The 27,026-nt window shown below is 42.5% G+C and overlaps 1 protein-coding gene across 1 annotated transcript in view; it reads left to right on the top strand.

Moving 5' to 3' along the window:
* adgrv1 (adhesion G protein-coupled receptor V1) overlaps nucleotides 1-27,026 on the top strand; it is a 94,742-nt gene that overhangs the window by 28,267 nt on the left and 39,449 nt on the right. The window contains exons 44-87 of the mRNA XM_076104334.1: nucleotides 186-327; nucleotides 926-1,191; nucleotides 1,272-1,447; nucleotides 1,630-1,757; nucleotides 1,909-2,090; nucleotides 2,309-2,455; nucleotides 2,573-2,653; nucleotides 2,813-3,077; nucleotides 3,766-3,888; nucleotides 4,017-4,239; nucleotides 4,342-4,546; nucleotides 4,734-4,880; nucleotides 5,035-5,290; nucleotides 5,826-6,028; nucleotides 6,848-7,024; nucleotides 7,237-7,419; nucleotides 7,557-7,736; nucleotides 7,961-8,125; nucleotides 8,260-8,380; nucleotides 8,537-8,660; nucleotides 8,793-8,931; nucleotides 9,085-9,270; nucleotides 9,400-9,635; nucleotides 9,805-9,938; nucleotides 10,121-10,319; nucleotides 10,581-10,800; nucleotides 10,927-11,166; nucleotides 11,344-11,493; nucleotides 12,812-13,032; nucleotides 13,109-13,388; nucleotides 13,488-13,631; nucleotides 14,170-14,341; nucleotides 14,702-14,843; nucleotides 15,114-15,686; nucleotides 15,805-16,061; nucleotides 16,505-16,622; nucleotides 16,715-16,886; nucleotides 17,040-17,282; nucleotides 18,397-18,804; nucleotides 19,534-19,706; nucleotides 19,835-20,081; nucleotides 20,214-20,353; nucleotides 21,342-21,502; nucleotides 21,713-21,813. Coding sequence (XP_075960449.1) covers nucleotides 186-327; nucleotides 926-1,191; nucleotides 1,272-1,447; nucleotides 1,630-1,757; nucleotides 1,909-2,090; nucleotides 2,309-2,455; nucleotides 2,573-2,653; nucleotides 2,813-3,077; nucleotides 3,766-3,888; nucleotides 4,017-4,239; nucleotides 4,342-4,546; nucleotides 4,734-4,880; nucleotides 5,035-5,290; nucleotides 5,826-6,028; nucleotides 6,848-7,024; nucleotides 7,237-7,419; nucleotides 7,557-7,736; nucleotides 7,961-8,125; nucleotides 8,260-8,380; nucleotides 8,537-8,660; nucleotides 8,793-8,931; nucleotides 9,085-9,270; nucleotides 9,400-9,635; nucleotides 9,805-9,938; nucleotides 10,121-10,319; nucleotides 10,581-10,800; nucleotides 10,927-11,166; nucleotides 11,344-11,493; nucleotides 12,812-13,032; nucleotides 13,109-13,388; nucleotides 13,488-13,631; nucleotides 14,170-14,341; nucleotides 14,702-14,843; nucleotides 15,114-15,686; nucleotides 15,805-16,061; nucleotides 16,505-16,622; nucleotides 16,715-16,886; nucleotides 17,040-17,282; nucleotides 18,397-18,804; nucleotides 19,534-19,706; nucleotides 19,835-20,081; nucleotides 20,214-20,353; nucleotides 21,342-21,502; nucleotides 21,713-21,813 — 8,550 coding nt within the window. The remainder of the gene's footprint in view (nucleotides 1-185; nucleotides 328-925; nucleotides 1,192-1,271; nucleotides 1,448-1,629; nucleotides 1,758-1,908; nucleotides 2,091-2,308; nucleotides 2,456-2,572; nucleotides 2,654-2,812; nucleotides 3,078-3,765; nucleotides 3,889-4,016; nucleotides 4,240-4,341; nucleotides 4,547-4,733; nucleotides 4,881-5,034; nucleotides 5,291-5,825; nucleotides 6,029-6,847; nucleotides 7,025-7,236; nucleotides 7,420-7,556; nucleotides 7,737-7,960; nucleotides 8,126-8,259; nucleotides 8,381-8,536; nucleotides 8,661-8,792; nucleotides 8,932-9,084; nucleotides 9,271-9,399; nucleotides 9,636-9,804; nucleotides 9,939-10,120; nucleotides 10,320-10,580; nucleotides 10,801-10,926; nucleotides 11,167-11,343; nucleotides 11,494-12,811; nucleotides 13,033-13,108; nucleotides 13,389-13,487; nucleotides 13,632-14,169; nucleotides 14,342-14,701; nucleotides 14,844-15,113; nucleotides 15,687-15,804; nucleotides 16,062-16,504; nucleotides 16,623-16,714; nucleotides 16,887-17,039; nucleotides 17,283-18,396; nucleotides 18,805-19,533; nucleotides 19,707-19,834; nucleotides 20,082-20,213; nucleotides 20,354-21,341; nucleotides 21,503-21,712; nucleotides 21,814-27,026) is intronic.

The raw sequence follows: 27,026 nt of genomic DNA, 5'->3' as shown, positions 1-27,026 counted from the left end.
ATTTTGGTTTTCATCCAAAAGGACTCGAAGATGATGAGATTTGATGACAGCCAAAAGGTTTTCAAGTTTCTTAAGCAAGTCCAGTTGCCCCTGACTTGGCCACTCCACTGAACTGTATGGCTGAGAGTCGTCACAGACAAGTATCAGCATGAAGTTTTTAAACAAAACCCCCTCTATCTACACAGATGCTCCATTTTGTTGATGGCGAAAGGCATAAGTTTGTAGAAGTGCAGATCATCGATGACGCCATTCCAGAGGGAGCTGAGAGATTCCAGCTCATCCTGTCTGAGCCTTCCCCTGGGCTGGAGCTGGGAACCAATACCACAGGTAGATATGAGGGCAGAATAGAATACAATAGAACTTCTGAAGAAATTCCTGAGTAAAACAGCATAAGACAGTGAAACATGCCCTTCCAGTACATATTCAGTTAAAATAAACCATGTGAAATTCATGGTCAGAATGTAATAGAGATCTAACAATGTGTGAGATAAAAAAAAAAGGTCTTGTATCATCAATTGTTGTACTCCGTTGTTTTAATGTTTAAGAGATGCTTTTATATTGGAGGACACTTGGAAGAATTGCCCATTTGGGCTCATAGAGGAAAAAAATCAATAAAGGTACCTGGTATACGAAACAACAGACTGAGTGGAGGCCTCTACTCTATCTGTTATTTACATCACATCAGGTTACATTAGAACACCTTTTGACTGCATTCAATTCATTACAATGGAACAATAAATCATACACAATGATTCAAGAATGTGTACCATACCTATCCATTTCCTTTGGGTCCTGTCTGTCAAAGGAACTGAAACGCCGTATAACAAAAAGTGAAAACTGTATCATATGGTGTTGGAGAATAGAATCTCCAATTTAGTTACTGTTGTATTATATTCCTAAACTACATGTTTCTGTTTTCTTATAGCCACCGTGAATATCCTGGCCAGCGACGATGGACATGGTGTCATTTCATTTAACACCAGCGAGCATTTCTTATTGAGGGAGCCCACATCTGTGTCTGGGCTGAGTGAGAGTGTGGCAACGCTTTACGTGATTAGGAACCCTGAGAAAGGAACATTTGGTACCGTTACTGTTCAGTTTACCATTACTGATGCCAACGGCAGTCTAGCAGAGGGTGATTTGATGCCAGCACAAGGGTTTGTGGTGCTTGAGGATGGAGCCAGATTTAAGGTGAGGGAAAGTAGATTTTTAGTGGCTAACAGCAGTCAAACACATACATGAGAAAACATGGATATTCTATTGTATTTCAGATGCTGGAGATATGGGCAGTACTGGATGCTGAGCCTGAAGTGAATGAAACCTTCACAGTGACCTTGTCCAGCCCAACAGGAGGTGCACGGATGGGTGACCAACTCAAAACTCTCATCACCGTCTTGGAGAACGTAGCTCCCTCTGGCTTGTTCCGCATTGGACCTACTATCAACAGGTCTCAATACAGATGTACTAAAGAATCGGAAACTTGGAATATCATAAACACTTGCAGTATACAATGCTATTTATATGCGTAGCTGTGAAATGTGTACAAATCAAAAGGGCACACACAAACATGCAAAACCTCATGCAAAACTATGTTTGTGTGGTCTTATTCTACGTGTGTTTTCTGTACAGAACTAACACAGAAGTGGTTGCTGATGAAGGTGGCATAGCAGTCTTCCTCACCGTGTCTCGCAGTAATGGTCTGGAGTCATCTGTCAGTGTGGAATGGGAGATGCAATCGGACACAGCTACTGCCTCTAGTGAGACAAATAAATGCCTTAGTTAAAAGTCACCCCAACTTCCTGAACACCTACGAATGTCCCTCCTTTCTTCTGTTGTTCCTTTAATCCCCATTTCCTTCCAGTAAACAATGCAAATGTGATTCCTTTTTTAATTATTTTTTTCTTCTAGAGGGTCACCTCCCAGTGATGGGTGTGTACCAGAGCTTTGAGGACAACCCCACCTCTTCTTGGTGCTCCCTTCCTGAAGGGCCTTCCATCCTGGCCATGAGGCTGGATAGGAGGCCCATTGTTGGATTCTCCCACACCTTGGCCACTCTTTATCGGTGGCAGGGGGTTTTTGTGCCAGTAGAGGTAGGCTAACAACAGTACTGTCTCTCAAAAAGCACATGATGAACCTACTGTAAACACATACTGTATACTCAAGAGTAAAATCCAGGAGGAACTCGATTAACAGTGAGCCCCAAGCTAATTTACGGCGAATTACATTGTGAGCATAAAAATCTCTCTCTCTCTCTCTCTCTCTCTCTCTCTCTCTCTCTCTCTCTCTCTCTCTCTCTCGGTCATTACAGTCTATTAGGATTCAGGACCCAAGCTCTTGTGTGGGGTTTGCAGTGAATGGCTCCACCTACATTGGAATTACACATAGTGGTCCTCCTTTTTACCCTGCTGCCAACCTCAGCATCTTCAAATTGCAAATGGACCTCAATATCACATTGGTAAGTACAAATCCAAACATGTTAAGTCATTAACATCAAGTTTTTGTATGTTACTTTAACACTGTAGTGTTGTCTTGTATCATTTTCAAATGATTTGAGGCAATCTGATTTTTTTAGGAACAAACCTTAGCAGTTGAAACTCTGGATGTGAAACACTTCTCCACTGAAGGCAGAGATTATCTAATAGCATCAAGCCAGGTGAGGCTGAGTGTGCCACTCTTTGGACACATTTTTAATTGTTTTCATTTATGTCAAGATCATTAAAAGCAGGTTAAGACTTCTCATTGGAGAAATGTCAATCAAGCCTCATACGACTGTACTCAAATGTTTTGTTATTTTGTTTGTTTCATGCCACAGATCTTTGTATGGGCGGGAGGCTCCTTCGCCCTCCTCCAGACTCTTGACTTCGAGGAGAACATCCTCAGTGTAACTCCATTCACTCGTGCCGCTGTTCCCTACCTGTTAGTGTGCATAGACAGACAGGCTGTCAGCTGCCTCCTGCTTCAATGGACCAGTGGGAGATTTCAGAATCCACAGCCTCTCCTACTCACTGGCAGAGCCATTCACGTGGAGACAATCAACACCAGAGCAGAGGACACTCTCCTGTTGGTTGTTATTGAAGGTGACCCGTCTTGCTTTGAAGTCACATAATATTAAAGAATTATGTTATCAGCTAACTGATGTGTCAGACAATATTAGTACAGTTAATTAGATGAGTTGTGTTTGTTTGTTTTTGTATGTTTTTTCAAAGGCTATGGTGCCGAGATTACATATTTAAAAGTGGCCTAAAATTGGAGACAAGTGCACTTAGTCTATGGTATTCTTAGAAAATAGTTGTGTTTTTGCAATAATGAGATACTATTTTCTGTGGTTCTACTCTTAAGTGTACTTTCTAGTGGATTTTGCAGTGGTTAGATGTTGGTTAGGATAGTACAAACAAATCAGTGATACTTTAGAAGGCACACAGAAACTGTTTCAGACAAAACAGCCTTGTTCTGTTGTCTGTTTGATGACAAAATTTGCAATGTCGGCCAGATCATATATTTATACTACGCTCTGTATATTTTGACGAGACATAATCCCTCTGAGTCTGCAAAAGTGGTGAATTTTCCTGGTTCGGACCTGTTGTGGGTTTACGGGAAAGGCCTTAGTGTGGAGCAGAGCAGAGCCACAGAGGGACTGAGAGGTTGTAATTTGTCAGTCTTGGGTGTGTCAGTCAAACCAGCCCTTACTTTACATAAACATGCTATTCTAGCATGAAAGAACATAATTCAATGTGTTTTTCAGTGCATTCCTGTATCCTTCTCTAGGTCCTTCTCCATCCTGTGTGGTATTACAATGGAGCTCAGGGCAGTCTTCACCACAGCTTTATCAGTCCATTCCTCATCCAGGCCTCACCTCTATACACCCCTTCACTTCTTCTTCTGGCATCAGTAAGCACACATGTCATGAACTATTTTGTTTGTTTGTAAAACTAGCTTTTTTATTTGTATTATTTTGTTGTGTTTGTACTTTTATCAATTGGCCAGACAACCTAATGAAATAGTTTTCTTCCTCATAGCTTATGTCTTGCTAGCTGGAAGGAATGGCTCGTCACTCTACTCCTGGAGATCTGACGTCAACCTGCTTGCCATGATCCTGAGGGCCCCTCCAGCCATTAGCTTCTTCTCTCTCGTGGTCCCATCCCTCAACACCAACAAGACCCTCTTGGCTTCTACTGAGGAGAACAGCTCCACTGTTTATGAATTCACTTCTGTCTCCAATCAGTCTGATTTCATACCCAGGTACCCAAATTGTTTCACAGAAATGCCAGTTTCTTACCCAGAAAAGCGAATCCTGAAAATTCAATAAATCATTTTGCGTTTTCTTTCATTCCTCACATTCAGTTTCGGGGAGTTGCACTTTGCACCAGGTGACAGCGAGCTAGAGATAGCAGTGAACATCATAGATGATGACATCCCTGAGGAGCAGGAGTACTTCCAGGTCAGTCTGAAGAATCCAAAGGGCGGGGCTGAGATTGGATTTGGCGGTCAGGTGACTGTCATTGTCCCAACCAATGACGATGCCCACGGAGTCATCGGCTTTGCTCAGGTAAACAGATAAACACAGACTTTAGACAGACATGTGCATTTGTCCACTATTATAAGTAGTAATTTAATTACAGCCATTTTGTTAAACCTCAATGTACTTACACCATATTAGCATCATTTAAATGGCATATTAAGCATTACCACAAGCTATTGGAATATGGAAATATACTGTCATTACCTCTCTGCAGAATTCTCTATCCGTGGAGGTAGAGGAGTTGGAGCAAAATAATCAGATTTCTCTCAGTATGGAGAGGAAAAGAGGGACTTTTGGCAGACTGACCGTTCACTGGGCTGCCAATGGCAGTCTGGCAGACATTTACCCCACTTCAGGAGTGGTGAGTAAACCTTGCCCTCCTGTCATAATTCAGACATTACTGTATTGACAACATATTAGAAAATGAAGTGCTTAACAAAATGAACAATGACAAAATTATAGTGTAACATAACAAATTTCTGCAATCAAGTTAATATGTGTTTTCATATCTGTAGGTAACATTTTCAGAGGGACAGTCGGTGGCCATCATCTCACTGACTGTGATAGCAGATGGTGTCCCAGAGCTGAGAGAGAGTGTCACCATCACCCTTGTGGATGTCACCACTGTGGGGCTGCAGGACCTGCGACAGGCTGCAGTCATTGACAAGCAGCGGGCACAAGCTCTACTCACAATCCTACCAAATGGTTCTCCCTACGGGGTGATTGGATGGCATCTGGACTCCCAATTTACACTAACACAAGAACCACAGAGTAAGAGTAGAATTTATGTCGCAGGAAATAAATAAATTAGTGATGATTTGTCAGTGAATGTTTGTTTTATTTACTGGATCACAGTGCAGAGGAGACTTATTTACTGTAATAAGTTTAAATTATGTCTAAGCTATTTGAAGATATCCCTAAAATAGCTTTCTCTCTGTTCCAAAAATGGTTGCTGTAAGTTTAGTTGGATGCTGAATACCAATCATTCTTTTTTTTTGCATGAGGTTCGTAACTAGCGTTTGCAGTAAACACACATGGAGATTTACTGTAAAGGCGATCTGCAGTGATTTCCAGCATGTAAAGTAATTTGGATTTGTCTTGATCGTGTTAGAGGCCAGCCCTAAATGTCAGAAAAGTCCAAGTAGTGGAGTAGCATACCGTTATACTTCCCTTCATGTATTATTCAGCTTAACTTTATGGGATTTTTACTGATTTAGGTTGTTATTGCCATCTTCCATGACATGACAGGTCTTAGAAATATAATCTTAGTGCTGTGTTTAACATTGTTTTTTCTCCATACTCACAGGGGTTTCAGTCAATGTGACTCTCTCTATAGTGAGGGAGCAGGGCTCTTCAGGTGAGGTGGAAATCCATTACCAGACCAGGCCGGCCCTGTACCAGCCCCCATCCAACCAGGCCACTGCAGGACAGGACTACACTTCCAAAGACAACACCATCATCATGATAAATGGCGCTACAGTGGCCCTTGTCACTGTCACAATCCTACCGGTGAGGAGACAGTGCTGAGTAATAGAGAAGTTCATGAAATTTACTTGAGTAAAGAAGAATATGTCAGGAATAGGACATGTTTTACTTCTACCAACATAAGAGTTAATTTGTCTACTAAAAAACCAAGACAGCAAGTATAACAAAACATCTGAGAGCATACAAACTTAAAATGCAGTCAATCTCCCATCTGAGATAAGCGATAATAGATTTTCTTCCACAATTTTACACCTCCCACACTCACGCCCATTCAGACTGGTTATGCAGATCTACTCCTGTTTATTGCCTTCAGTGTAATCAGCCCTGTGACTGTTCGAGCACTAGTCTTTAAATGCCAGGTGCGACAGCCTACACACACCTGGCATATAAAGGCTAGTCTTGGGACGCAGTCTGGTTACAGTTTGCATGTTTTATCCTGAAGGCAAGAAACAGGAGTCGATCTGCATAACCTCTGAATGGGCATGAATGTGGGACTTTTAAAATAAAATTGTGGCCGAGATTGTGCAAAAACATCTATTACTTTGATCTCAGATGGGAAATTAATTGCGTTTAAGTCAATTTCAGTCACTCTTTTCTTTTTACTTGCTTTCTTGGATAAAAGCCTCCAGTTATGTATTTCTTTGATGAACTTTCACTGCAGAAGTCACAGCCTCAATCCATGGCAACAACATGTGTGTAGTTGACACCTTGGCACTGCCCACATTCAGCATGAATACTGCCTTACCAGCTCATATAAATTCTGAATGCATTTCTACGATAGAGAGATAGCATGTATGGTTTTCTTCCATTACTCAGTGTATATGTACATGTGTGTTTTCTAAGGATGACGTTCCAGAGCTGGCAGAGAGTTTCCTGGTAAATATCACCAGTGTGGAGCTAGTTAAAGGGTCAATGGGAGCAGGGCAGCCCAGTGTGAAGAGGCCTGGTATGGAAGTAGCAGAGGTCACCATCCGGGAGAATGATGACCCTCGAGGGATTCTGCAGTTCAACGTGTCTGAGGTGAGCACAGGGTCATCTCTGTGATAGTGACTTTGACATGAACATGATAGAGATGCAATCTTAATGATGATATAATAATTTCTATCTCTGACCTCTGGTTTTGAAACCTACAGAGCCCCATCATAAACTACTTCTCAACTGGTGCAATATAGACACATATTCCTAATAATATTCAGTCCTAATTAAACATTATTCCCACATTTTTTGTCCAGGATGTCACTGGAAGAGTGTTTGCATATGAGATTCCACCACCAGACAACGTCCTCCATCTGTCAGTGGTGCGACTCGCTGGTACAACTGGAAGACTGGTCATCTACTGGGAGGCTCAGCCAGTCACTGCTGATCTTAACGATTTCAGCCCCTCATTTGGGAACATCACCTTTCAAGATGGGCAGGTAAATGGATGAATTGTCCTTATTTGAAATCAACCTGCCTTTGATATCACATCAAGCCATGATGTGAAGCTGTCCACAGGTTATTGCATACAGAGCTTTCAGGTCGTTAGCTTGTGTCTCACTTGACTGATTTTTAGAGTAATGCTGCAATTGCCATCACCGTCTCGGATGACGAACGGGTGGAGACTTTGGAGACCTTCAGAGTGAATCTACTGCGTGTGATTGGTGGTGCTCGACTGGGAGAGGCTACCTCTGTTACTATCAGCATTCCACCCAACGACTCACCTCTCGGGCGATTTGGATTTCAGGAACTGGAGGTGATTTTAAAAGACTTACTGTATACCTTGGGACACTTTCTCCATCAACAGATTTGTGGTCCACCAGGACTTAAACAAACTTACCTCACTTACATACTTAAAACATCATCTCAAATCCCTCTAATATCACAGTGATTCTCAACTTATCTATAACGACCTATTCATTTTTATTCATTGTACTTTTTCCGTTTCAGAAATAATTATCTTACTCAATCCCCTCTTAGGTTACTGTCAGCGAGCCAGAGTTTGTGGATGATCCTGCTGCTGTGGCGACACTATCAGTGCTGCGTAGTCCGGGAGGCGAAGGGGCAGTGACTTTGGGGTGGCAGCTGGAAGACCAGGCTACAGATGACCTCTCACCTTTCAATGGAACTCTTGTCTTCACTGAGGTACAGTTTAAAAGGAGTGGAGTCACTGTCCCACATATTGTAATAATAACATTGGGCAATACTCCATCTTTTATCTTTATGTGCCGTCTTGTACGTTGCTTCATGAAGTCTGCTATACTTTTCATACCTCCCAGGCTGAATCTATGAAGTCGTTTATGATCCGAGCCCTTGCTGACACAGCACTGGAAGGAGATGAGCATTTCACTGTTCGGCTGTTTCCTGCTGAGAGTGGAGCTGTCATTGACCCCTTAACAGGTCAGTATTTATGATAGCACCTCACCCCGCCAGTGCATCAAGTGATTGAAGAAATGTGAAGTTCTGTCTTTCAGGGTTGTCTTACATTGATGTAATTTTCATATCCATCTTCCTCATCCGTCTTCCCAACCATGGTCTCTTCATCTACTGCTCTAGGCATGGCCACCATAACTATCAGGGCAGACAAAGCTGCCCTGGGGATTATTGGAATAGAAGAGTCTTCCAGGAACATCCTCATTGGGGAACCTCTGGGAGATTACAATGGTAGTGCAGTGGTTAGGTGAGATAAACATCAAACTGTATCACTAACCTGGGAAGACAAACAAGATAGTGCTTTAAATTCCACTGCCTCTGTTTATTCATCAAAATTGGAATGTGAAAATCCTTTTGTATATTTGTGTGTATCCCCCAGCCTTGTGCGAGGGCCAGGTGTTTTTGGAGAGGTCCAGGTGTACTGGAATATCACTCCAGCTGTGGTCTCTGAGTTTGAAGCGATCTCTGGCACCGTGACTATGAAAGACGGACAGTCTTTTGCCTCGATTATTCTGAAGGTACTGAATAATATAACAATTCACGGAAAAATCTAGATATTTTCTGTATCAATGTACTGCAGAATAGGCATATGCAGACCAAAATGTATCATAATAATGCCTTTTAATGTGCTTTCTGTAAAAATGTCCCTGTCATATCCATCATAATGGCAGGCCCTGGATGATGATCTCCCTGAAGAGCGTCGTGAGTACCAGCTTACTCTAACCTCCGCCACAGCTGGAATGGAAATCAGTTCTATAGCCAAGCACGCTAAGATTATTATGGCAGCCAGCGACAACCCCTATGGCCTGTTCTCCTTCACCCAACACCAGATCAGGGCGTCCGAGGAGGAGGGAATGGTGAGGTCAATAACATGAGGCTGGTACATATATAGATCTGCTATATGGTGGAGTAAGCTCATTAACAAATTAGGTTGTGTATACAAACCTAATCCAAGGCCATATGATTTTCTCTCTTTTATCTTTTAGGTGAATGTGACAGTTAATCGCTCCTTAGGCAGTCTGGGCAGTGTGTGGGTGACCTATCAGACCTCAGGGAACACAGCAGTCAGTGGAGTTGACTTTGCTCCAGCTTCAGGACGAGTACTCTTTACTTCAGGCCAGACCTCACAACAAGTCACACTGCATATCCAGGATGACAGTCTTGCAGAGGATACTGAGATGTTCTTCCTCAACATCACTAAAGTGGAGCTAGTCAATGTCAGGTAAATTTACTTGATACATTGGAGTAGATTAGCACCTTTGTTGGTTGACATGTTTAAAATAGTTTCAACAGGTCATAGTCATTCATAAAATTGGCATTTCAAAAGCCTTCATTTAGGGTTGGTGTGACGGTCAGTGACTCTTCATTCTGTGTCTCCCTCTGGTGGTCAGTGCTGTTGTGTCGGGTCTCCAGCTGGACCAGCCTCCAGCCATAGGCAACATATCTTCTCTTGCTGTACTCATATTAAAGAATGACAATGCTGAGGGTGTCCTGGAGTTCAGACAGGATTATGTCAACATTACAGGTAAGAGGCAAAACAAAGACAATTTGAAATCTAGCTTGTAAAATGTGAAATGTTCAAGCCAGGCAAACACGTAAATAGAACTGTCGTACAAAATGTGCTATGACACCATTTGATACAGAGATATTAATAGACGATTCACTACATGTACAATCCATGTTTTCTTCTGTCTCTCTTTCTTACAGTTGAGGAGGATGTGGGCACTGTGTTGATCCCGGTGGTAAGGAGAGTGGGCTCATATGGACCGGTTTCAGCTCAGTTCACTTCTAGAGGCCTGAGTGCATCCCCTGACCTCGACTACATCCTGAATAATGGCTCAGCAAAGTTTGTCCATGGCCAGAATACCAGCTACATCAATGTCACTATTGTAGATGATCTGGACAGGTGAAAGAAGAAATAATTAAAATACATGTCTAGCTCAATTCCTAAAATGTTGTTATTTATATAGGATGCTTATTTATGTATGAGTGACCCATAGAGTGACCCATTTTTACACCCTGGCTTCATGTGATGTCCTCTTTTTGTTCAGGAACTTAGTAGGTCACACGACTCAATAGCTCAGACTTTAAAAAACATGAAATCAAAAACTATAATGAGTGAAGACATTGTTGAATTCCAATTTAACACTGACATTGTCTCCCCCAGTGAATATGCGGAGGTATTTGAGGTCCTGCTGGTTGGAGCTACAGATGGAGCAGTTCTGGGCTCTCAACAAGTTGCCAGAGTAACCATCGCCAAGAGTGACTCTCCAAGTGGGGTGGTTCGTTTCCTGAACGAGAGCCTAATCACTCTGGTCAATCCTGACTCCACCCTCAAACTGAGTATTGTTCTGGAGAGAGCAGGAGGCCTAGTGGGCAATGCAACGGTATGAGGAACAATATCATCTTATTGTACCACCACTTCAGTTCTCTCAGCAATTGTTGCTTGCCGTTAACTCACATAAGTTCTATGTGGACATCAACTAATTCAAACTGGTTTTACATTTTGGCAGGTTGCTTGGATCATCCTTGGCCCTAATAGCAGAGAGGTCCTTCCTCCATTGAATAAAGACATTAGAGAGCCTGTGAACGGGTCCTTCTTCTTCAGGGATGGAGATGAAGGTACACGCGTCATAGAGCTGCGGATTCTCCCCCATGGGGAAGTGGAGGTGGAAGAGACATTTGTTGTAGAGCTCAGCATTCTGTCTGGAGAGTTGGATGTTGACCCTCAGGCTGGTTCCATAACACTGAAGGTACTTCATTGTATAAGTCCACAACGTTGAGTTCACAATCATGAATCAGTGAAGATTGTTGAAAAAGAATGATCTGCATTTGATTTCCAAGGCATTTATTGCTGTAGGAAATCTAATGAGATGGAGCCCTTCACACCCTACTCACCCTTGTTCTCTTCTAATGTGTTTGTCTCCCAGATAGAGAGGTTTGGTGACCCAAATGGTATAGTCCAGTTTACTGAGGATGCTCTTCGAGAGCGTGTCTACAATGAATCCACAGAAGCAGAGGGCCCGTTCAACATTTCCCTGTATATTACACGCAGAGAGGGTGCCATGGGTAACATCACGGTAAGATTTCATTATTATACATTTAATTCATCTGTCGAGTTGATCCCTCTCAATCACCACATATGACCCATGTTGTGGTTTTTTCTATGTCGATGATCAACTTGTTGGACTTTGACTTTGTATTAACTTAATACTAAAAGGCTGGCTTAATGACTGTTTGCTATCTGACTCGTGGTGAGATACCACAGGATTCTCACGAAGAGGAACTCAGTAACGAACACCCACAGAACATAAGACAGAGATTGACGTTTCTTCAGTTCACGCAGATTTATTTGCATCACACAGAATACAAGTAAACCGAGTTGTCCGGAATCAACTGACAAACAAAAGACATGTTCCTTACTTTATACCCTCGTATTCACTTTTTTATGATCGGCCCCGTTTTCACCCACCCACTCCCAATGTTCTTCTGGACAGTCATCTCGTTCATAGTGTCATACATCTAGGATTACGATCCACTCTCAGCCCTGGTACATTGGGGGCTGACGAGACATCTGGTCACATGAGATGTATCATTTCTCTGCTAATGAAGCCTTAGTCGGATGTACCCCTGGCGTTTGGGCCTAATTGCCTCTATTCTCCTTCTCTAGAAACTTCGTTATGAAGTCATATCGTACATATCTTTATGTTCAATCAATTCCTTGGAACCCTGTTAGGGTGACATCACGGTTTCTCATCTTTTATTTTAACAAATCTTTATGACCTTGTCATGAGGACATAACGTGTACATCTGTACTTTATGAATTTACTTTTACCATATTTTACCTTATCATTTCACCTTAGTGCATGGGTGTACTTCAAATTAAGTTACCTCAAATTCCCATCCGTCTCCAGCTTTGTGCCAATCAACCCTCTAATTTTTTTCGACTCATTGTGCCAGAGTCTCTACGGTCAGGCTGACCTTGTGTGTATCAGCAGAGTCTCTGCCCTCTGCAATTTATTTTCATATTTTGCTGATTTCAGTACGTTTCTGGGCATTGACCTCTATAAAAACGTAGCAACCAGGTGCCAGATCGTAAGCACGCATCGAAGAGGAAGCTACTAAAATGGCGGACACAGGGCCTCAAAAAACACAGAAATAGCATGGCGAAGAGCCAAGCGGACAGACCTCGTTCCAAAGCAAGAGTGAATGTGGGCTTTGCTATCACCTGTTGGAGAGCATCCTAACCACAGTCAGGGGGCTTTCGCTTCTGGTGTCGTTGAGCGTCAGACAAACCGGACAGACATATACTACTAATTCTGCCTAAACTAACTGAATTTAATTCTTTGTTGCCACTGTTCAAGTTTAAACACAACCCTACTTTCTCTCACACCTCAGGTGCGTTGGCAGATACAGAGTGACTCGGATATAGCAGGTGACTTCCTAGCCTTAGGTGGCTCAGTGATGATCCTGGAAGGCCAAAGGGATGCAGAAATTGTCCTCAGCCTGATGCCTGATACAGTGCCAGAGCTAGAGGAGCTCTACACTGTCCAGCTCACGGCTGTGGAGGGTGGTGCCACTCTGGATGCCAACCAAAACCTCATCAGGACGCGTATCAGGTTTGTCAAATTGACTTCCAGGTAAAAAGTCTAAAATTGAATTACCTTGAAATTAATCTTCCTCTCTCACTCTTAGGGTACGTGCTAACGATGAGCCCCACGGTGTCTTTTCCTTGAACCCTGACCAACAGTCCATTATGATAGTGGGGTCAGAGTCTCAGGTCACCAGAGCTCTGGTTATGAATGTGACACGGCTTGCCGGGCTGTTTGGCAACGCTAGTGTGGGCTACAGGATCAGTGGAGGGATGGATGAAGTGATGGACATCAAGGAAATACTGGGAGGACAAGCTGAAGGAAGGCTGTTCTTGAGAGAGGGACTGACCTTCAGTGCTATCACTGTGCCCATCAGCAGTCAGGTAATGATGAGCAGGCTTGTGCAAAGACATGCAAACCTTTTTAAAATACCTTAGTGTATGTTATTTTTAACACTTGTTTTCCTGCTTTTCTCTCTGTAGGTGTTTCTGTCAGTGGGTGAGAGCTTCACAGCAGAGCTGACTGATGTTAGACTAGTCAGTCCTATCCTCGGCTCTCGGCCTCGCCTCCTTCATGAGGCCAGCATTGCTACGGTGACTGTGCCTGAAGAAGCTGCCAGCTCAGAGGTGAGTTGTGGTTGTGGGTTTTTTTTGTTTGTCGATATATGATTTATCTGTGAAGGAGAAACTCTTTTTTGAATTGCTGTTGGAGATCTCTATAAGGAACAATAAACATCTGGTTATGTATTTCTCTGCCACCAGGTGACAGACTGGGATCTATTGCACCATTATACTTTAAACTAGAGTCTCTTGTCTCTCACTTTAATGTAATTTATACATATAACAGATAATCTGTCAAAAACATCAGGTTCCTCTGCCTCCTTTTAGTGCTTCAAATGGCATTTTGCAAGACTCACTTTCTCATTTTACAGCTAAATGGTACACTAAAATATGTGTGTATTTGATCAGCGCTGCCTAGTTTGACGGAAGGCAGAAGAACCCCATCACAGATTATCTGTCTCGTGTACTACTGTTAGGATATGGTGACAGTTTGAACAAATATGACCAAACATTTTCTTTATTATTAGATACCAACTGGAGCTTTAATGGTAAACGAGGCAACAAGACAACATAATTAACATCTTCTCTCACATATGTTGTGCAGGTTGGCTTTACCTCGCTGGCTCTGCAGGTTTCAAGTATTGAAACAGGGGCATGTGAAGCAAAGGTGACACGAAGAGGGTTGTTTGGAGACGTCAGGGTGCAGTGGAAAGCTGGGTATCCTTCAGGACAAGCTCCGCCCGGTCTCAGTCTAGGAGCTATCGCCCCAAGTTCAGGTAAAACACCCATAGAGGGAATGATCTTTGAAAAACTGAATAATAGCAGTGTATACTCACACATTATATATCAAACCACTTGCATTATTTCTTTCAATCAAAGATTTGTAGCTATTTTGAATGTTAGCCATGTATGACTGTCCTTTTAATAATCATGAATACCCTTTAGTTATACCTGGACGGCAGTTAACCAATCTGAGCTTTCATCACTGATAGAATGAACTATCCTACAAGTATATACGTATCTTTTCCTGCAGACCAAACACTTGCAATTTGGTGTTCAGGCTAATATGAAACACTAACATGGACTAACAGCCTGCATTCTTAATGTTGGTAATGTGCTACTTTCCTCATATTCAGGCTCACTGACCCTGGTCCATGGAGAGAAGACGAAAGCCATATCTCTGACAGCTGTTGCTGATGCATCCGAGCCAGCTTCCTATGCTATACACCTCACTGCTGCTACCTCCAGCACTTCTGCAGCGACTACTGTCAAGCTCAGGTAATGGTTTCTGAAGTTTTAGTAGAGTAAATACAGTTTAACTTGAAAACCTTCTGCATGTTACAGTAATTAGTTACAGAGCAGGAGCATAGCGTTTATGGATGTAACATCTTTTTTTCTACAGATTATCTGTGTTCAATGTACTTCCATTTTTTGTACGTACTGCTCCGTCACCCTAGAGGACAATGTTTCCATTTAAATCATGAATACAATTCATATATTTGTCATTGTCAAATGCAGACTCACTGTGAGGTCTGTCTTCCTGTACAGGTCAGGATTTACTGTGACAGAAGTGGAGCCATTGGGAATCTACCAGTTTGCCCCCGATTCCCGCCAGTTGGTCATTGCAGAGGACATCCAGATGATCACACTTTACGTTCAGAGACTCTACGGTTCTCGTAGCAACAGCACCCGCCTGTCCTATACAACAGTAGCTGGCAGCGCAGCAGCAGGAGAGGACTTTATTGCAGTGCCAGATGGCCGTTTGGTCTTTGACTCACCTCTCCAAACCAACACTTCCTTCCGCCTTTCAATACTTGACGACTCCCTCTCAGAGGCTGATGAGAACTTTCACGTCAACCTTACAGATGTTCAAGTCCTTACTCCAGACTTAGCTTGGGCAGATACCTCTCCTCGCCTCAACCTTCAGCACAGTGTGGCCACTGTCACCATCCACGCTAGTGATGTGACCGGAGGAGTGCTGAGTATTGGACCTGGACTGGTCCAAATACCTGAAGACAGGGATGATGAGACCCAGCAAGAGCAACGGGTAGTTCTGAGGGTTCGCAGGTCCGACAGCGTGGCTGGGGCTGTGAGGGTTCGGGTTCGGGCATATGGAGGTGTGTGTTTGTTTTGTAGCACTGACTTAATGCTCCGTTGTACTATATGATATTGTCATTTACTGTGATATTTACAGTTTTGCTTTAAGTTGTGTTGCTGTGCACTGTTATCCAGATGGAAGTACGACACCTCTTCCCTTCACTCTGGACCCTGTTGGGACCCTTGCAAAGGAGGAACAGGACTTCCGCTTGGAGTCCACCATAGTGTCCTTTCAGGCTGGTCAGAATGAGACAGAGATTATCCTCTTCATCCTGGATGACCCCGAGCCAGAGGGACAGGAAGTATTCTTCGTTTACCTCAGTGATCCAGAGGGAGGAGCACAGATAACAGACAGTCCGTACCAGGGCTTTGGAGCTTTTGCCAAGATCACTATCCTTGGTAAAATATGTTTTTAAAGATCTTTGTTTGAGTCAGCCGTAAATTGAAGGTAAAAAAAAAAGAATAGTATTGATAGCTGTTTTGCTCACAGTGTGTTCTAGCAAATACAAATAATGCAACATATTTATTTGTTTGTTTGTATTCTGGACTCTATTTTATTATGTTCATAGATTAATCAAATGAACCTGCAGAGATGTTTGTTATCTCATCAAGTGATTCAATGTCCTTATCCGGTTTCACTTGCATTAGGTCACTGCTTCTATTTTGGTCCTCACTTCTCACATAATCACTGCAGTGGGCAGATCATTTGATTATTTTCATGTATGATTAATTACAAAATATATGATTGTACTATGTAATTGTGAGATTATGGAGAAATTAATTTGTACTGTTTCTCTTTCTTTCTGTTTTGTTCTCTTTATCCTTCCCTCTTTCCACACCAGGGAGTGACTTCCATAACGGCATTGTAGGGTTTAGTCTTAATTCTCTGTTGGGCCAAGTTCTGGATGAGGATTCGGTGAACAGAACCGCCCTCCTCTACCTTCAGAGACAGGAAAACAGGTACTAAAACAACACACTTGTTTAAACCTTTTTGGACAACAGTTGAGATCTCGTTTGTAATTAGTTCGTATGCTCTTTCTCCCGCTGTTTAGAGCCTTTGAGGATTTGCAGGTCTTCTGGAGAGTGACCTTCAGCAAATCAGCTCTAACTCTTGTCAACAATGGAGTCAACCTAACCAGAGAACTTCTGCACACCTCAGGAACTGCACTGTGTAGAAGAGGAGAGATACTCTGTGCTCTCGCTGTAGAGGTCCAGGATGATGAGGTGAGAGAGCTGCGGGGCTATTTTGCTGATTTTTAAATCCTCAATCCTTCAAGGATAGATTACATATTTGGCAGAATAATGATTTATTGGTGTTTTCATAAGAAATGCTGTGGTGCACAAAATAAAAACAGTCACTCTTCTGTGTTGACGTAGGAACCAGAGCAGCAGGTGTGGTTCTTGGTAGAGATTCATCAGGTGGGCGCTGGAGCTACCATTAATGAGACAACCCGTTTTGCCAACGTCACGTTGGCAGAGAGCGACGATCCACAAGGCGTTATGTACTTTGCCGCTGGTCACAGACTGCCCATTGCCACCCTGACGACCATGAGGCTGAGTCTCCAAGTCTACAGACGAGCAAGCACAGCTTCAGTCATGTCTGTACAATATCGCACACTGGTAAGTAACAAACACGTGTGGTAATTAAACATACAAGCATACGTTATAAAGAGCACTCATGCATTCATATAAATACAATTGGGCAAATATATGCACAGTAAAATACACAAACAAGCATGCCCTCTGCAAATGTTGGTTTGAATTTATGTTTAACTTTTGTATTCGACTTATTTATTAGTGGCACTTTTTGTTCATTCAGCTTTGGAGGTGACATTCTGTGTAGAAGCAAGTCTCAGTTAGTAAAGCTTGATAACTTGACTTAACTTTGGGTGACTGTGGCTCAGTGGTAGAGCAGGGTCGTCCTTCAATCAGAGGATTGGTGGTTCGATCCCCAGTTCCGCTAGTCCATGTCGATGTGGGCAAGACACTTAACCCCAAATCGCTTCCGACTGTGAATGTTAGTTAGTTCTGATGGGCAGGTGGCACCTTACATGGTAGCCCATGTCATCAGTGTATGAATGGTTGAATGATGACATGTAGTGTTAAAGCGCTTTGAGTGGTCGGAAGACTAGAAGAGCGCTGTACAGTCCATTAATATTTATCGTTGTATCATGCTCTGCATGCTCTGAGCATCTATTGGGATTCTTACTTGTTTTCCTCATAATTGGTTATTTGATGTTTCTGATTAAAAAAATGTTTCTACCTTACCTTTTGATCTTACCACCCTCCTTTTCTCTGATCTCATGATTAGAGAGTATTTACTGGCACTCTGATTTTCTTTATATTGGAGATCAAAGTAAGAGAGTGTCTAGTGCACTCAACAAAAAAGACATATGGCCATGTCATCTGCTTTCATCTCTCAGAAGCACAGCATATAGGCAGACAAAAGGTTTGATGCATAGTAAAAGCCCATTTGGTTGATATTATGCTCTCACAACTTGGTCAACTTCACTCTTCTACGTGTACTATTGCAGGACATTGTTTATCAAATGAGAATTATGCCTTTAGTCGTCCAGAGTAGTCTGACATACAGTTGTTTCTGTTGACATTGTTTTTACCTTACCTTACATTACCTTCCTTACATTACAAGTCTTGATTATGTCTGTGTATTTTGCCAAACAATGCTGGTTAACATAACTCCATCCAACACACAACGTTTTGTTTTTTCCTCTAGGAGCTCCCCAGACCGGAGCTAGTGGGTCTCTCTACAATCTGGCCTGCCAAAGCGGGGATGGATTTTCCGAAACAGGAGGGTAGGCTAACCTTCGATGTGGGCCAGCATAACACATCATTGGACATTTACCTCACACCTGACCGCGCCTCAACATTCCCCACACCGAAGCGCTTCCAGGTGGAGCTCTACAATGCTACAGGGGGAACCAGAGTGCACCCATTGTTTGGGGTGGCCAATGTGACTCTGGTGTCAAATGCAGCAAGTGAAGCTGTGTGGCTCTTACTGGAGCAATTACATCAGCCTCTCGACTCAACTATATTGAACCAGGTGCTGCAAGGACTGATCAATAAGGTCTCTGCACCTCTATCTCGTGAGCAGATGGCCGCCGTGCTGGAAGCTCTGGGGAAGGTAAGACTGAAGACAAAAGCATTTCCTGTAAACTAATACCTAAACCTTATTTTCATGCCATTTCATTCATTGTTGTTACTTATCATTTTTTCTTCTGAAATTACAAGTGATTTTATCCATCATGTCATTACATTGTCCAAAGTCAGTAATGATAGAAAAACTTGTGAGTCAGTGTAGTTGCCTGCGTCAGACAGATCTACCCTTAAGGACATAAATCACCCGCTACTCTGGCAGATCTGAGGACCAGCTTGTCATCTGAAAAGGTCTCAGTTGTCACTCTATATGAGCACTGCTATCACTAAGCTGCTTTGATGTTAGAGTCTTCATATTGCACTTTCTCAGCCCCCAGACAAGAGAAGACTCCGCTGTAATTGCATGAAGGAGTGTGCAGAAGAAAGAAAGAGCAGAGACAGCAGAAATGAGTTCCACAGCACAAGGATACGAGGGAGCACAAAGAGAGAGTAAGAGAAAGGAAGGAGACAGTGTAGGGCAAGTGGCATTCATTCACTATGAAAGCTGCATTACATGAAGGCCTAAACCAATGAAAGTAACTGTGACAGAGCCAGGAGGGCTGGAAAAGATAAATGCAACATTCAAGTGAGGCTCACACTCAGAGAGATATACTTGCAAACAAGAGCAGAGCAAACCGTTCCTCAATACAATGTTGCTAAATTTCTCTATCCATCTCTCTCTCTCTCTCTCTATTTGTCTCTGTTTGCTCTGAGCCAGGTGCTTGCAGAGGCAGAGAGGGCTCCTTTACAGGAAAGAAGCCGCAACTTGACTTACGACCTGCTGTGCGCCTTGGCCAATCCCAGCAGAGTCGACACCCGAGGCCTCAGCCACCTCGCCGAGGTGGCCGAGCGATTTGCATTCTCCCTCCTCACGCGAAGTCAGTGTGAGATGTGAGTGTCCCAGTTCTAAAAGAGTGGAGAGTAGTACATCAAAATACCAAGAAGTGTCCTTTTAAATAATGTTTGCATGGTTTTCATACTTGGTATTATGAATGCTTTTCTTTGTGTGATTTCTCTAGAAGGGGTACCATCCTGGAAACATGTCCGTATATGTCCATCTCTGCCTTCCAGTGGTATCCCACACAGATCAATGGACACAAATTCAGGGGCCTTAATGCAGACTTCTTCCAGCTGCCAGATACTCTGCTGGCGGTGCCAGCAGTCTCCACTGCTGACTGTGGAAACCTCAGCCAGATTCAGCTGACCGAGTTTAGAACTGAACACTGGTTTCTCACCAATGATACAAACACTGCTCTCAATGGGAAGGTAGGGAAGCACCAGAGATATTTCAACGTAATTTTTTGCCTCAGCAGGTGGCAGTATTACTCCAGTGTAAACTAGCCGTATTTTGTTTTGTTCCACAGCTGAACCCTTTTCTCTTCTTCTGTTTATATCTAGGTATTCTCAGCCAGCCTCCAGGACAGAAGGTCACGGCCCCTAGAAGATGGCAATGAGGTGGTGTATCGTATCCACTCCCCTGGTCAGCAAGTAAAACCAGGCCGGTCTCTGTGCCTTCTCTGGAACCAGACCACTGCAAGGTAATCCACAACAGATAACACCAGTACAGATGAATGCTCAGCCATTCTAAAAAAGCAAGTTGACACTCAAAATGCTTCTATTCTTGATGACACAACCGCGTTATGTTGTTATATTAGTGTCTGAGGTTGTTTATTTTAGTGTATGCCGACTGAAACTTTTATTTTATTTGCTAATAGTTATTGATAAATCTGAATTAAGTTGTTTATAGCCTCTCTGACACTTTTACACACATTTATAACCATCTACCATCCATCTGATTCTGATCTAAACCTCTGAACCCGTGCTCACCTCTCTGTCATCCTCAAGCTTATTGGGTAAGTGAAACCGGTTCGCTAAGTGAAGGCCAAAAGTTCACGTACAGCCTCTCAGTAAGGCCTATCTGTGGCCATGGGGGAAGTCACATCACTGTGTTTAATATCTGCTCATTCAGTCTGCCACATGCTGAGTCCTCCCACTCGGTAGTCGGTTTGTTGAGGACATTCCTGGGGCTTGGAATGTGACTTGGCCAGAACACTCTGTTACAAGTTATGAATTGGCAGGTTTGCTTGGGCCGGAACAGCTACTCGGACGATGCATTGCAGCTGAGATAACTGATATAGAGGCAAATGGTGGAGAAAGAGGCAATGACACAGGGAGAGGTCAATGTTGCAGTATGACGTTCTTGCTGTGAATGGAAGGTCAAAATACAAAATGTTCGAGAGAGAGGACTCTCTGCTTTTCAAAAGCTGCTCACTCAATTCCTGTCTGTTAGTTGTGCAATCGAATCCAGCACAAACATGATAATGATGTTCTGGTTCGTCCCACAGCATATTTAAAGGTTAATGGTTTCCACGGAAGCAAATTGAACATACTCAACATGATGATACTTCAGGTTCATTGCATTGCCTTGTTGTTTTCCTCACCTGTGTTTTGTTGCACTCTGTTTAACAGTAGTCTCTTTACTTTCTCTCTTTCCCTGCATCCTCTCCTCTCCCCTCTGTTCTCTAGCTGGTCATCAGATGGTCAATACTGCAGGGTCGTGAAAGAGAGTGGGAACTATGTGGAATGTGCCTGCTCCCACCTGTCTATCTATATGGCCTACGCAGAGTTTGCTACTCTTGCATCGTACAACGACGCCTTCTATGCTTCGGGATTTATCTGCATCTCGGGTACAAAACACACTCTTCCTGTATTTTCTTTTTCATGTTGTTTCATGTTGTGTGCCCACGGCCAATTTGCCTTTCTCTTCAGCTTTGTCTCTGATGCATTTTGTCCATATTCCTCCCACATTGTTATAAATAGCCACTGTTGATTAACATGAGTCATTTGTTGATTTGACATTAATGTTGGTTCCGTGTCTTCTACTTCTCCCTCTTCAGGTTTTGCATTGGCCATTATATCCCACGTGCTGTGCTCCCGTTTCCCTATGTTTGCTGCCAAACTGCTCACTCACATGATGGTGAGCTGCCTTGGAACCCAGGTAATACAGTTCTACTCTGATTTTGTGTGGTACTGAAGTGCTTTACTTGAAGGGCTACAATGAGCACCAACACCCACAATTCACAGCTCATGAAAGCTGAGACAGTCATACTCCCACACCATCCGCATTCATTTGTTTGGCATTGTCACCTAATCCAATCTGCAGATTCTCTATATGGCCTTAAATGTAGATGGATAGGGAACCTTTGGAAATCGTTATAGAGGCATTCATCTCTCTATGCTCTATGGATCAGTAGCTTCCACACATTAACATGGCTGTAATGTGTGTAGTTCAACACACACCTTCACTTTCATACTGACAGAAACATAAAAAACATATATGTAATGCTTTATATTTGAATATTTTGAACCTTTACTGAGTGCACACACACACACACACATACACACACACACACACACACACACACACACACACACACACACACTGCTTTCTGCCAACCCCTTTTTGCTAGCCACTAGACATGTCTCAGGTGTTTTCTTGGAAATGTGCATAGACGTGAACACAACACACATCATCGAATGTCACTGGTTGCGTAGCTTGCGGGCCAGCGCGTCCTGACAACGCAACCATGCCCCCCGCACCCTCGCCCATTAAAAACGCAAGCTGTCACATAAGCAATGAGCGAGATAGATATGTGGCTGCAGGTTAGTCTCTCAGCTGGTCCATGTATGTGTGTGTATGTGTGCATGTGTGTGTGTGTGTGCGTGAGCGAGTGCGGGACTGGTAATTTTCCACTGGTCCCCCCTCTCTTTGGTTGACAAACACGAGCCCCTACTAAAGCAGACTGTCGTTGGGGGCTAACCACCTTGGGCTCAACCTGTTTATGGCCCAGGCAGAGCCCCTGAACCTAAAAGGGTTTTGGATGGAAAATTCCGTCCTGTTCTGTTTCCTTGTTGGTACTGTACTGCATGTTACGGCCTTCTTCCTTGGATGCCCACGTGTCTGAGATTGTGCAATAATGTATCAAATACATGGGTGTGTCTTCTAGTCAAGGTCCAGTCAATGAAGGCCTGGTTGAATTCCAGACAGTGAAAAGGCCTAGCTGGTATGAAGACGTACCCTCTGAGTGGTCGTCTGTTACTGCTGGGAATGTTTTGGAGCTAATGATGCACTCACAGCGCAGGATGTTCTGAATTAAAATAGACCAATGGACGTCATTGTCTTCACTTAAGCATGTACGTCGTCCTAGATCTGAGATGGCTCGCTAGAAATAGAAGGGAAAAAAAACATAACTTCCTTTTTATATAAATGCATGAAAGCTATTTGTCCAGTATTCTTTTTGGCAAACAAATAAGTTAGGTCAATCAAGAAGACTCAATGGGCCTTACTGACTGGTGCACTCTTCATAAAGATTGAAACATGCATGCACAAAGTGTGCAGCGGACTTTATTCTAAACCATGTGATTAAGTTGTCCTTATTATTCAATGAACATTATGTCCCACATCCATTGTTTTAATAGTAGCTTTATTTGAGAAACTACATGGAGAGGGTCCAATAATATTTAAGAAACAGTAAGTTGGGGGTGAAATATTTACTTTCTGACAGTGCAGTGTTGCTGACAGGTTTGTATACCACATGAATAAATAATTATAGCAAACAAAATGAATGTTGCCCTCGGGATACAGAATATAATGTAAACAGCCCTTGTTAAAAGCATCACTGTAGAGATACATTTTTATTTTTGAGAGTGTTTTTAAGATGCATTTGGAGTTTGCAGTTTGATATCTACATTTTAGATTGAGTCTTATCAGCGTGTATTTGACTTCAGGGGTTCATTCCATCGTTCCACAGAACCAAATCACCATTATTGTCTACATTCAAATATCTATAAGGATTTATGTAGAACCAGAATCTTGGTAAAACAGAGTCTGTAACTGTTGTACATTACACGATCAGTGAAGTGATATGTCATTAGTAGTTTAAAGCCAAGTCCTCTGTTGTAGTTATGTATGCATATTTGGTCTTTTTGAATTTAGGATGCATCCCAGCTTTATATTTACAGTTGACTTTAGGTATTAGGAAGTGATTAGTGATACATCTCTGTATTAAGAAGGCCAAAGATCTTTTAATAGAAGAGATATAATTAGTGACAGAAATGTCTCTTGTGGGTCTCAGCCATGCTCGTGCCTCGCTATTGATTTGACTGTCAGGTCCAGTTCCAACCACCTCTGACTGAGAGGACTCTCCATCTGGGGTGGCTGGGCAGTAATTAGTCACTGACGCTGCCCTCTGTGGGGAGAAAATTAAAGCTCCCGGTTTGATTTATTCTCTCTGCAACAGCTACACTCAGCTAGAAAGAACTATAGTAATATCCCACCCATCTGTGAGAGTCTGAGATTTCAGATCAGGTGGATGCCACGGAGGAGGTGAAGGCATGTGGTTCAATTTATGTACCTTTATTGCATTAGTTTGTAATTAGAAAATGGTAGTATGTTTAACTGTTAAACCACTAATGAAAGGAAGGCCATTGCAAGGAAGAGAGGAGGGTGAGCTTGGATTTTTAGTTTAAAGGATGGGGAAAGTGCTGTAACTTATTGTTTAGGCTTACATAGTTTTAGTAAGATAGATTTAGATAGATTCAGATTTAGGTTGTTGAAGGTGTCGAAGGTCACTTCTGAAGGCCACTCAGTGTGTGTGTGTGTGTGTGTGTGTGTGTGTGTGTGTGTGTGTGTGTGTGTGTGTGTGTGTGTGTGTGTGTGTGTCATTGTCACATCAGAGGTTGTGCAGTGACAGTCTATGGCTCTGACCAGCAGTTTGTCCGCCCCTTCAGCAAGACAACTGAAGATTGTCTGTGTAGAGTGGAAATTTACCCAGTGCATATGTGCTATGTAAGTGAGCCTCACTTGATTCTATGTGTGCATGTTTGTCAATGTGCATGGGATTTTTAGAATGTAAGTACAGTCTATATATGTGCAAATGTACCTGCAAGTTTTTGTGGGTTATTCCTTATTTCCCTCCACATACGCTCCATTGAACAAATACATTAAAACGGAGAATTGTATGTTCAGTATGTAATGTTTCTAGAACAGTGGGAGTCTATCAGAATTATTCCCATCGCACAACTCTCTCTGCAGTATTCTACAATCTACCATGCTTTACTCCCCAAATGTTTTCAGTTATCTTGCTGTCATGGTAAAGAAACTTTGAAACTGAAGTTTATTGTGAACAGAGCAAAAACACACATAATCTGATTTTTTGATGAGGACTACAGTTGTGGCCGTAAATGCAATACAACCATTGTAAACTCATAAATCAGTATTCATGCAGCTTTGCTGTGCCTTCAGGGGAGAGGTCATTGCCGTCATAAGTCTGCATTAATTTTACCAAAACATAATTAATGAAAATAAGGACAGCGAGGTCGCAAATTTGATGGATTGGAGACCTTTAAGACACAACAGATGGTTTCATTTCTCCTTTTTTTGCAGCTCCTCCTTCTCATTTTCTCATCTTTCAGCTTCAAGGGCACTTCATCATCCCCTTTCAAAAATAGTTGTTTGCATCCTAACAGTTAAGGAACAGAAAAACTGATTTAAAATGATATTAACTTAATTGCTTTTAGCCATAACTGACCCAGTAAGACCCAGTAAGACCCTGCCAAGCCTTTTGGATATGTACTTCAGACAGTCGGGGTCCTACCGGTGCTGGTTTTGTTTCACTCAATAATTCCTTCATCCCTGTTAGGATTACTGAGAGGCAGAGTCCACACAGAAAGAATCTCATCACAGCCACTTCTTCCATTCCCTCTGTTGAAGCATCTCTTGTCTGATTACTTAGTAAAAGACCCCTGAAAAGTCTTTCATCTGCCAGGATTTGTCATAACCTCACCAGCATTTGTATCTTTCAACTACCATTGACAGGGCGAGGCGGTGGCCATGCAATATTATACAGAAACGTAGTTGCTTTCCAGTATGACTTGGCTGTTTCTCCACCTTTAGGAGTCTTAGGTCATGTTATGTATTTAGATCTACACACCCCCTAAAATTAGTTCTTGTTTTAGTCAGGAATCTTCAGACCTTTTATCAGTTGTTTTATCACAGTATGTTACAGCGTTATTCTTGGTGGTTTTAACATCCATGTTTGTTTACCTCTAATTTAATTAAACTTTTAGATTATTTTAATCATTACAAAGGATAAACACTTGACATTGTGCTCTCCTGTCTCTCTGTCTCTCTGTGAAAAATGTGAATTTGGTTGATTTGGCTCCCTCTGATCATCAGGCAGTGCTCCTCCGAGTTTCATTTGTCTCTCCTGGCCCCAAACCACCAACACTGATTCATTCTGATTTATTACCACCCTTTAAATTCACTCTCTTTTCCTTGTTTCTTTCAAGCTTTTACTGCATCAAACACATTGTTTAGTACCGATGAACACAAGGTACAAAAGGAGATTGTCAGAATTTGAATGGTTCTTGTACAAATAGTTTGATTCTGTAGCTCCTGTCAGATGGAAATATGAAGAAATTAGGATAAAAAAAACAAAACAAGGAAGGCAGAACGTAAATGAAAGATGGATAAACACGGTGTCTCCTTGCCTCTCTTAAAGATGTGGTATCTATACAAAGTGCAATCACAGAAGCAAGGATCTCAATTATATGTTTGGCAGCACATTAACACAGAATTCAGAGAGTTTCGAGTCGACTTCTGCCGACCTTAAGCATCAACCCACTTAAGTGAAATCTCTTTTTCAACCCTAGAACGCACTTTTGCACTTTCAAAATCCTCTACCTGCCCTTCAGACTGCATTCCCACTCGGTTTTAGTAGGATTTAACATTCTGAACTTTACAAAGCAAATAGTGGCTTGCTGCTATTTTAAAGATATAGTGGAGTCATGTCCCTCCCGCTTGTGTGTGTTGTTATTCAAAGAACTTCAGCCTGGTCAAATTCAGAATTGTGTGAGTCCTTGAACACACAGATCCAGGGAAAGGAAAATCAAATCTCTATCTCTGTTGCAAATAAAACGTTATTTCATTTCTCATCCATTGTAATGAAACCGCTCTCCACTTCCCAGACAGCCATTCCCACACACTAAGTGAAGTGTTTACCCCCGTGGTCCCACTGCTTTATTCTAGTATCTAGGAGGTGTTGTGGTTATACTTTGCTCTAGTTATAAAGGATTTCCTGTTAGCTCTGGGCCTGGATCCAGCATTCAGAAATTGGCGCCTCAATCCACAAATACACACACATGTATAAA

This window comes from Anarhichas minor, unplaced genomic scaffold (assembly GCF_050575085.1).
Source record: "Anarhichas minor isolate MPS153535 unplaced genomic scaffold, ASM5057508v1 ptg000030l, whole genome shotgun sequence".
Classification (NCBI taxonomy): Eukaryota; Metazoa; Chordata; class Actinopteri; order Perciformes; family Anarhichadidae; genus Anarhichas; species Anarhichas minor.
The sequence above is the reverse complement of the archived record's forward strand: the minus strand, read 5'-3'. Positions and strand labels throughout refer to the sequence as shown.